At 35.6% G+C, this 12,013-nt stretch overlaps 1 protein-coding gene across 1 annotated transcript in view; it reads left to right on the top strand.

The window, feature by feature from the left end:
* The window catches only part of LOC126334852 (FERM, ARHGEF and pleckstrin domain-containing protein 1), a 648,075-nt gene that overhangs the window by 580,248 nt on the left and 55,814 nt on the right, over positions 1-12,013 (top strand). Inside the window, exons 13-14 of the mRNA XM_049997520.1 lie at positions 1,932-2,046; positions 7,806-7,895. Coding sequence (XP_049853477.1) covers positions 1,932-2,046; positions 7,806-7,895 — 205 coding nt within the window. The remainder of the gene's footprint in view (positions 1-1,931; positions 2,047-7,805; positions 7,896-12,013) is intronic.

Here is a 12,013-nt window from a genome sequence, read left to right as displayed (position 1 = left end):
TTACTTACTAAAGTATACAATTTTCAACATTCATAAATGAGCTACACAGAACCCAAACAGGATATGAAGACCCCACAGGCATTCAACGATCTTTACAACTTAACACGACTGCAACAACAATGCAAACATTTGAGTTAGCATTGCATACACTATCACCAACAGTAAATTACTGTTTCAGTAAATTGTAGCCGACATAAAAAAAGAAGCACCAGCGTTCCAAGGACCGCACTGTGACATGTCAAGGTTAAGAATTAACCTACCATGCATCAGTTTCATTAACGTAAAACAATCTGGTTTTGAGGGATGTTATTGTGTGTCTGTAACTTTTTTGCAGTGTAGGTCCTGGTAAGACAGCCTTGTTGCGGGATATACTTTTACACAGTATTTGAATGTGATATGATAGCAAATAACTCCTTGTGTCCTCCCCATTAAACTGTTGATTAAATAATAACAACAATTATTTATTCTTTATTACTGGAATGGTATACCCCTTTCTAAGGAAAAATACATAGAATCTTTCATAACAGAAGTTAATTTTCTGCCAAAATGCTGTATGGGCCATTGCCACCAGCTCATTTTGAGTCCTGAGAAATGGTTTGTGATGTTGCCCGAGCGTGTGTGGTTTTCTAATTAAATTATGTTCATGATAATTGTTAATTTGTGAGATGTGACAGGACATGAACGTAATTATTGTTCTGCTCTCTTTATAAAGGCAGTTATCTATTTGAGAAGTATTTACTGATTTAAGAAGTTATTGTAGTAAGTTTTTTAAAGAATTGATGAAATTATTTTCTTCTGGACAAAATGATCTCTGTGCCCACACTGTAAAGCTGTCACTGTGCCCACTCACTCAGAACTGACATTGTGTATTACTACACATTATATGTGTGACTTGGTTACTCAGTAATTGCCAGATTACAAATTCCTCATCACTCATAGGAATTAATTGCCATGTATTGTTTCTTTTCACCTCTGGCAGTGATTTGTTAATGTAATGTAATGCTATATTGTACAACTGTTTGGAGTAACGTTAAACTGTGGATCCTCCTACGACTGGTTGGATAAGTCAGCTGAAAGTTCAGCCTTATATTGGGACCTTTTGCTGTTCAAGCAGTTTAGTTTTCAAACAAATCACTGGGCTGTGAACAGCTTCACTTTTTATCTAACTCATTCATAATTATCCACAACATTCATCTTTGTTAATAATACAGTATAGTAATCATTGAGCTTTTTACTTTGTAAAGAAATGATCTATTTGAGAATATTTCATGACTTTGCAAATTGTCATTGTCAAATTTTTGTAGGAACTGACTTATGCATTCTCATCTTCAGAGAATATTTTCTGTGAATATATTTTTACTTGCAATTTATTACTGGGGTATGTCATTTTAAAATGGTCATTTTGTGGACTGTCACACTGTTTTATTTGTATTTATCTTGATCTTGCAAAGCAATGTCATCCTGTCATGCTATTGAAAGCTGACTGACATGTCATCTGTGGTACACAAACTACAGAATTAGGTACCTTCATCCATTCTAACAAAATACAACATTAATTGTGTTTAATGATGTGGACATGATACCCAGTGACATTGCAGGACACAGTGATTAGTAGACACTGCAAACTATGTTCCAGCCCTACCTTACAAATAGCTTTTGTTATGGCCTTGATAGTGCACATAGTTGATCCTCTTGCGTAAGAAATCATTTGTGATACAATATCATTGCGCTCAAATGACATTTTCTGGCTTAGCTGTGAGAAGTCAAGCCTTTATATTTGACGTTTTTCTAGTGCACTATGTAGTATGAACATATGTATTAAAACAGCAGTGGAATGTTTTTGAGCAATGTTATGATTAATGATATCTAAAATTACTGTGCAGCAGTGCATTACATTTGTGGTGATTCAATCATAGGTCATTGTTTCACAGTGTAAAAGGTGATAACAATATAAAAACACCAGATGTCTCACCTGTGAAGAACATGAAGGATGAAACACCAAATCATAAACAAACGGCTGATGGTGAAGTTGAAGTCAGGAAGAAGGTAAGCTTACAAATAATGACCAATAATTTTATTTGCAGTTTCTCAATAGCTTTAGTTATCTTCAAACTGAATATTGGTATTCCTGTAACAGTAGAAGATAAATAATATCTGTCTGTTAAAAATGCATAGTTCTTAGAACTAAATGAATAAGGTCTCTTTTCAATTTTGACAAAGTAAACATCTGTAGACACACGTTTATTTGCGTGATGATAACTTCACTATTGAATCAACATTGGTGTAACTTGATCTAGTCAGGTGCCTGGGAAATAAAGTATGAGTGCTATGTTGATGCATTTGTTTCAAATTACATTTATTTTCTTACAGTCTCAAAACCATTTTTGAAGATCAGAAACATACAATTGAAAGATTGTTATACTTGATTTCGAAAAAAAATTTATTGTGGATGTGTCATTACACCTCTTGATATCTTACCTTATAAGTGCTGTACAAGAAGAATATAATAATTCCAATCCCAGAGAAAGCAGGTATTGACAGGTGTGAAAATTACTGAACTATCAGATTAATAAGTCATGGTTGCAAAATATTAACATGAATTATTTACAAATGAATGGAAAATCTGGCAGAAGCTGGCCTCTGGGAAAATCAGTGTGAATTCCGTAGAAATGTTGGAACATGTGAGATAATACTGACCTATGAGTTACCTTAGAAAATAGGTTAAGAAAGGCAAACATATGTTTCTAGCATATGTAGAGTAACAAAAAACTTTTGACAATGTTGACTGGAATACTCTCTTTAAAATTCTGAAGGTGGCAGGTGTAAAATACAGGGAGCGAAAGGCTATTTACAATTTTTACAGAAACCAGATGGTAGTTATAAGAGTCGAGGGGCGTGAAAGGAAAGCATTTGTTGAGAAGGGAGTAAGACAGGGTTGTAGTCTATCCCTGATGTTATTTGATCCGGATATTGAGTAAGCAATAAAGGAAGCAAAAGAAAAATTTGGAGTAGGAATTAAAATCCATGGAGAACAAATAAAAACTTTGTGGTTTGCCGGCGACATTGTACTTCTGTCACAGACAGCAAAGAGTCTACAAGAGCACCAGAACAGAATGGAAAGTGTCTTAAAAGAAGTAATTAAGATGAACATCAGCAAAAGTAAATTGAAGATAATGAAATGTAGTCTAATTAAATCAAGTGATGCTGAGGGTATTAGGTTAGGAAATCAGACACTTAAAGTAATAAATGAGTTTTGTTATTTGAGGAGTAAAATAACTGATGATGGTCTGAGTAAGGAGAATATGAAATGTAAGCTGACTATGGCTATGTTTCAAATGATGAAAAAATTATTAACATTGAGTATAGATTTAAATGTCACGAAGTCTTTACTGAAAGTATTTGTATGGTGTATAGGCATATATGAAAGTGAATCATGGACGATAAACAGTTTAGGGAAGAAGAGAATAGAAGCTTTCAAATTGTGGTGCTACATCACTCACTTAGCAGAACATAGTAGAATGTAGTAGACAAGAATTTCCTCTCACTATTGAGTGTGTCAAAATTTCTGACACAGATCACTGTAGCAATGAATATAGTTTGGTAGGTGTATCATTGTCCTTTGGCCTCAAGTCCCTATGATATTCTTGATGGAAATAGCATTAATGAGAATGGTGCTATTTCAGAGCAAACAAGTAACAAGTAACAAGTAGCATTAATTATCCATACCTATTAGATTTAAGAATCATGAAAGAAGGTTGTATACGTGGAAGAACCCTGGAGATACTAAAAGGTATCAGATAGATTATATAATGGTAAGACAGAGATTTAGGAACCAGGTTTTAAGTTGTAAGACATTTCCAGGGGCAGATGTGGACTCTGACCACAATCTATTGGTTATGACCTGTAGATTAAAACTGAAGAAACTGCAAAAATGTGGGAAATTAAGGAGATGGGACCTGGATAAACTGAAAGAACCAGAGGTTGTACAGAGTTTCAGGGAGAGCATAAGGGAACAATTGACAGGAATAGGGGAAAGAAATACAGTAGAAGAAGAATGGGTAGCTCTGAGGGATGTAGTAGTGAAGGCAGCAGAGGATAAAGTAGGTACAAAGAAGAGGGCTGCTAGAAATCCTTGGGTAACAGAAGAAATATTGCATTTAATTGATGAAAGGAGAAAATATAAAAATACAGTAAATGAAGCAGGCAAAAAGGAATACAAACGTCTCAAAAATGAGATCGACAGGAAGTGCAAAATGGCTAAACAGGGATGGCTAGAGGACAAATGTAAGGATGTAGAAGCTTATCTCACTAGGGGTAAGATAGATACTGCCTACAGGAAAATTAAAGAGACCTTTGGAGAGAAGAGAACCACGTGTATGAATATCAAGAGCTCAGATGGCAGCCCAGTTCTAAGCAAAGAAGGGAAGGCAGAAAGGTGGAAGGAGTATATAGAAGGTTTATACAAGGGCGATGTACTTGAGGACAATATTATGGAAATGGAAGAGGAGGTAGATGAAGACGAAATGGGAGATACGATACTGCGTGAAGAGTTTGACAGAGCACTGAAAGACCTGAGTCGAAACAAGGCCCCCGGAGTAGACAACATTCCATTAGAACTACTGACGGCCTTGGGACAACCAGTCCTGACAAAACTCTACCAGCTGGTGAGCAAGATGTATGAGACAGGCGCAATACCCTCAGACTTCAAGAAGAATATAATAATTCCAATCCCAAAGAAAGCAGGTGCTGACAGATGTGAAAATTACCGAACTATCAGTTTAATAAGCACGGCTGCAAAATACTAACGCGAATTCTTTACAGACGAATGGAAAAACTGGTAGATGCAGACCTCGGGGAGGATCAGTTTGGATTCCGTCGAAATGTTGGAACACGTGAGGCAATACTGACCTTACGACTTATCTTAGAAGAAAGATTAAGAAAAGGCAAACCTACATTTCTAGCATTTGTAGACTTAGAGAAAGCTTTTGACAATGTTGACAGGAATACTCTTTTTCAAATTCTAAAGGTGGCAGGGTTAAAATACAGGGAGTGAAAGGCTATTTATAATTTGTACAGAAACCAGATGGCAGTCATAAGAGTCGAGGGGCATGAAAGGGAAGCAGTGGTTGGGAAAGGAGTGAGACAGGGTTGTAGCCTCTCCCCGATGTTATTCAATCTGTATATTGAGCAAGCAGTAAAGGAAACAAAAGAAAAATTTGGAGTAGGTATTAAAATTCATGGAGACGACGTAAAAACTTTGAGGTTCGCAGATGACATTGTAATTCTGTCAGAGACGGCAAAGGACTTGGAAGAGCAGTTGAACGGAATGGACAGTGTCTTGAAAGAAGGATATAAGATGAACATTAACAAAAGCAAAACGAGGATAATGGAATGTAGTCAAATTAAATCGGGTGATGCTGAGGGAATTAGATTAGGAAATGAGACACTTAAAGTAGTAAAGGAGTTTTGCTATTTAGGAAGTAAAATAACTGATGATGGTCGAAGTAGAGAGGATATAAAATGTAGACTGGCAATGGCAAGGAAAGCGTTTCTTAAGAAGAGAAATTTGTTAACATCGAATATAGATTTATGCATCAGGAAGTCGTTTCTGAAAGTATTTGTTTGGAGTGTAGCCATGTATGGAAGTGAAACATGGACGATAACTAGTTTGGACAAGAAGAGAATAGAAGCTTTCGAAATGTGGTGCTACAGAAGAATACTGAAGATAAGGTGGATAGATCACGTAACTAATGAGGAGGTATTGAATAGGATTGGGGAGAAGAGAAGTTTGTGGCACAACTTGACTAGAAGAAGGGATCGGTTGGTAGGACATGTTGTGAGGCATCAAGGGATCACAAATTTAGCATTGGAGGGCAGCGTGGAGGGTAAAAATCGTAGAGGGAGACCGAGAGATGAGTACACTAAGCAGATTCAGAAGGATGTAGGTTGCAGTAGGTACTGGGAGATGAAGCAGCTTGCACAGGATAGAGTAGCATGTAGAGCTGCATCAAACCAGTCTCAGGACTGAAGACAACAACAACAACAACCTATTAGTTGAGATATTTGCCCACTGTTTTATTGTATTGTATGATTTCCCAGTTCCACTAGAGCTGAATCATATTATTCTGCTACATAACTTTTCAGCTCCCAAAAGACTGATTTACTTATGCAATGCAACATTTTATTGAGGAGAGATCAGCAACTCAGATCTGATAATTCTGTATTTAAATGTCTGTCATAGTTGCATGCAATTTATACTGGTGGCTAGTTTTGTATGTAGCCATTCATTTTCAGACAAGACCTGCACTAAAAGTGCTTATCAAAGCAGGACTCCACAGACATACTTGGGTAATGTCTATGCAACACATATAATACAACAGATGTGGAGTAATCTTATTACATGTGTGACACAGTCAACATCAGCTTCATGTGTTTCATTAGTTTCATCCATTGAATGTATCATGCATGTCGTAGATAATTCCATATCTGATGCGTGAATATGTGTTGTGCAGACGTTACCCAAATATGTCAGTGACATTTTGCTTTGATACACACTTTTAGTGCATGTCTGGTTTGAAAATGAACAACCACATTTGGAAGTAGTCAACAGTATAAATTACACACAACTGTGAATGAAATTTAAATAAAGAATTAACTGATTTATTATGAATTGTAACTAATGTGTAGTACCTTAATTGTGAGTAGTATACATGTGAATAAATACATCCAGAAGAGAAGTTTGCTGAGTTCACATGTTAGTTAAATCTGAGTATTTAATGTCACACTTAATTTTCATCTGTACTAATGTAGTGCTAAATATGAAACCCATTAATGACATGGATTATATTTAAATTTTGTCATTATTCATTGCCTTTTGAGTCTTTTCTCCTTCCAGATAAAATAACTGTTGGAACATGAAAGTTAAGGAGTACAGTTAGTTATTACTTGTTGTAGATACCTGAACATAAATCGATAAATGAAAATAACATTGATTTATTGATACTATGTGATTGCATGTGTGTAATGTGAAAGTTTAATTTGAAATAATTTAAATTCACATATAAACTACAATAATATTGACATATTTTCTTAAATAAGTTGTTTTATTTGCTGCTATTGATAGGAAAATGCACTGTGTGATATTACTGAACACAATATTGCTTGGAACTCATCTATGAATTCAAATTAGTTTCCAAAATGTGGTCATTATTGTGTGTAGTTGTTTCACTGAAAAATCACTAATTAAACATAATCTTGCAACACTTCTAAATTTTTATCACTGTAATGCAGAAAACACAGCTCAAGCAATCGAAGATGCTGTAATTCTGCCTTATACTGTTCCATTGTTGCTTGGTCTAATGCTAATCTACAAATGTGAACTGACAGTGTAATGGTGGTTACATTTGTTTACAAACATCACAAAATATGACATTGTTCGATCTCACAGAAAAAAGTACAATTTTGGTTATTCACTGTGTCATTCCAATAGCATGAAAGCAACTTGCCCCCTTCTTCATTGTTTTCTCAGAAACATTTCAAGATTTAAATAAGTGGTTTTCATACAAATAGTGGTTTCCATACAACTTTTGCTTGCATAGTAAGTGGAATCATTGAGTTGGTATTGAGAATCTTGGGGAGGGGGGGGGGGGGGGGACACCACGAACAAGAATGCTTGTCATAAGAGTAATTATAATAACAAATGTGTTTTTGAAATTCATTTTTGATTTACTTGTATGACATTGTGATCCTAGTCTGTATTTTGGGTCTTAAAAGAGAAGTTATTACTTGTATCTTGTCTTTTTCAGAGATTTCCAATTGACCGTGCTTACTTTATAGCCAAGGAGTTATTGATGACGGAAAGGACATACAGAAAAGATTTGGAAGTAATTAACTTGGTAAGATTTATGAAGAAATAAGTGTTTACTGTTATAATAGTGTCAGTTAACATATATGGAGAGTAAAATGTTGTTACATTTATACATTATTTTTTATGTATTACATATGGAAGGTTTATATCTTAATGCCCCTGAAAAGCTATACATATAAGCAAGGAATCATGAGTGCATGTGCATATTATGCATGTTTTCATTCACACCTAATATACATAATCATATGCTGGAGTAATTCTCTGACAGCATTGAGTACTTTCAGGATGCAAAAGATAGCTGTCAAATTATTATTGAGAAGAGTATTCAAGATTCGTGTTGACATTCTTCTGTTTTATTGACAAACACACACACACACACACACACACACACACACACACACACACACACACACACACACACACATATGGAAAAGGGGGGGGGGGATAAAGAGAGAAAGAGAGAGAGTGATATTCGTGTTGACATTCTTTTGTTTTATTCACACACACACACACACACACACACACACACACGCACAGGGGGGGGATATAGAGAGAGTGAGCGGTACATTGTCCCTGTGCTGTAGTCTAACTGTAATTTCTATGTTTATGCACCTGTCTCCCACTCAGTGCCTCAGCTATACAGTGAGGGGGTTATCTGTGCTCCTTCCATCACCGAGTACAAAGTCTATTTTTCACTGATGTCTGTTAGAAAAAATTGCTCTCTTATGGGAGTCATCTTGCGTTAGATGATGCAGTCCATAAGTTCCCTGACATCTCATCATATAATTCTTTCTATTGTTTGCATTCCTGCCAAGACTTTCCAGTACTGTATTACTGTTCATTAAGGTACATATAAGAAGCAATGGCCATTAAAAATTTTCGTACATTCATTCTTTCATAAGCAACAAAATACCAACCAATACTTGCAGGGTACAGCATTACTCCTGATGTTCAATAAGTTAATGTATAGTTGATTTGTAGCACAAAACATGTAATTTTTTATTCCTATTTCATTAATGAGAATGATTTACAGTAGTAGACATGAATGTCTTAACTCATATTCTATACATTAGTGAGTACACTGGCAAAGAAATAAAATATAACCTTAGGTTAAATATGTGTGAGATCGTAAAGCATGCTCTGCTCTAAATGATATAATGAATATAGTAAACAAACAAATACAGGAAGTAACAGGAAGCAACTGTCAGGTGACATAATATGTTTCCTGTATGAGTAGTTGATGATTTTTTGCTGACCAGATAGTGCTGGACATTAATATGTTCAGAAACCATTACATCTTTTTAAGTGTCACACGTTTGAGACTACTTCTTCATTGTTATGGTTCTCATTTTAATACTTAAAGTTGCGTTAGCCATGATATTGTACTGAGATGTGTAGGTGTTTGCTAAAACCACACATAAATAACGGTTTGTAGGGCATGCATACATAGTTACAGTTGCGTGACAATGTATGTTGTGTAAATCCAATGAAGGCCTTTTTGGCTGGAAGCTTAATTGTTTGACAGTCTTTTTCTCATGCTTATCTGTGACTCATCATTCCTGCTATATGGTAAGTAGCAATCTAATCCTTTCATAACATTGCCATTATTCTATCCCGGATTTTCCACTGTTTGATTTTTTATGTTAGTTTCATATGTTTTAGACATTGAATAACCTAAAGTGGTATTAAAAGAGTTATATACACAGGTGTGTTTTCCAGCCTAACTTTTGAAACACTGGATGCAGTTTCAACTAAACTTGACAAATTGTTACTTCTTATTGTTCTCGTCACCCATCCAAAACTGTATTGTTGCAGCTTTCCACACTAATGTTTGCTGCACAATTTCCTTCATTGCTGCAAAAACACTACAAGCTGCATCTGTTTGAGCCTTCCTACTGTGTTCAAGCCTTGGGCTATTTTTATGCAAATTAACTACTGTTTGACACCTCACGACATAGACTGTCAACTTATCCCTTTTCATCATATAGCTGATGTATTTAATATTTGATATGGACATGAGTTGCAACACTGTTACAATGTTGTTGGATGGGACACGTAGCAGTGCATGAGTTTGTGTGTTCTGTAGTAGTTCATTCTGAAGAAAGACATTGTGTGAAAGCTTAGTGATGTTTTCAGTTTTGTTTGTGTGGCTATCAACTGCTCACAGCGTGAGCCATGTGGTGAGTTACCTTTGTTTATACTCCACTAGGGACTTTTTCTATCATATCTTATTCCTACTTTTAGCCAAGTTCTGTCACGACACTATTCTCACCAATCTAATTCACTAATCTCCACTACCTAACCAACCTATTTACTTTTGAGCATTGTTCTGTAGATACACATCTCAAAACTATTTTCTTCTTGTCTTTATTGTTTATCATACATGTTTCACTTGCTCATAATGCAGCACTCCAGATAAATAATTTCACAATAGACTTCCTAACATCTACTTTTATATTTGATGTTAACATATTTATATATTTCAGGAAATCTTTACTTGCTACTACCAAACTGTGTTTATTATATTCTCTCCGTTCCTTTCATCATTGGTTATTTTTCAGCCCAAATATCGAAACTTACCTACTGCTCTTTGTTCCTCATTTATTAATCTAATTCTGTCAGCATCACTTTACATAATTCTGGTGGGCTTCATTATTGTTGTTTTTGTTTTCTTCACTTTCATCTTACATCTTCTTTTCAAGACACTGTCCATTCTGTTTAAAAGAGCTCTCCTTAATTGTCTATGGCTTACTATAAGAAGAAAAAAAAGATGCTATGAGAATAAAAAATACTTTAGCACTCATGGGTGTAGTGGGGATGAGTAAGAAGTTAGATGTGAAAGTAAGAATGAATCTGGAATATCTGGATCTGTTTCAATCAATCTTGGTACACATATGAATAAATAAATCAGTTCTCCATATCATTACATGTCACTTCCCTGGTTATGCTGTTACTGGAGTCTTCCAGTTGCTGCCACAGCAAAGACCTTCTCCTTGAGTCCCAGCTCCATGTGTGCATCATCAGACCACCTGTCTCATATTAAAGTACAGACAACAGTGCAAGCCATGTTCTGACAAGTGTCAAGCAAATGACAAAATGAGAAGTTGCCTGTAACTGTGACCCCATGGCTTCCCAGTGGTAAGGCTATTGAAACCCTCCCTGATTACCATGCCTTCACTGTACCAGTTCACAAGTGAAAGATACTGAAGCACAGAACGAAGTGCACAGACAAACTTCAAACAGTTACATATCCCTTATCAATCAATCTCTGTATCTAATCACACCCACAGATTAAATAATTAATGAACATTTTACTTAAACAGGTAAATTATATGCTGTTTCACCCAGCAAACACTAAGTACTAGTTCATAGCATATAATTTCTGACTATAATTATATCACAATTTTTTTAGGAACAGATACTTTCCCTTGCTAAGATGTTTTTTTTTTTTAATTTTTGGCGAACTGGCACCACCCCCACATACCTGCCTCAAGCTCTAGGTGCAACTTTCATTGCCATATTAAGAAACAATCTATTGACCCCATAAGCTCTCTTCCTATATCCCAGTATAATTCCTGAATGCAATTACTGAACAAAGCCCCAAAATAACAGTTGCATTTACCCAACATACACCATAATTCCTCCAAAATTTCTTACAAGTACACACATAACAATAAGTAAATATACATAACAATCTCCCAACATACTTAACCAGTTACTCATATACAACTGATATACTGAGACACAAATTCCTCCATTTGTCATTACCATATCACTTGTCAACAACAGTCTTAACTCTTGTCACATTCCAGAGACCAAATGGTTTCTTTGTATTAGGGTAGATGAGTCTGTATGCATTTGGGTGTGGACATTTGACAACCTCTAATGGCCTGTAATAGAGTTCAAACAGTTTTTTAATTTCACCATCAATGCTGCTTGATTTTTCTGTAGTCCTGACTAGAACTCTGAGAAAATTCCAACTTTTCAGCTACAAGGTTTGTGGCCTATTACCCATCATTATGTCGTAGGGAGAGAAACCAGTGGAGCAATTCTTCACAGTATTCATAATGCCCTCAAATACAGGAACATATCCAGCACAATCACTGGACCTCTTGCTACAGTACATTCTGCATAGTCTACTTAGTT

Source organism: Schistocerca gregaria, chromosome 2 (assembly GCF_023897955.1).
Source record: "Schistocerca gregaria isolate iqSchGreg1 chromosome 2, iqSchGreg1.2, whole genome shotgun sequence".
Lineage (NCBI taxonomy): Eukaryota > Metazoa > Arthropoda > Insecta > Orthoptera > Acrididae > Schistocerca > Schistocerca gregaria.
The sequence above is the reverse complement of the archived record's forward strand: the minus strand, read 5'-3'. Positions and strand labels throughout refer to the sequence as shown.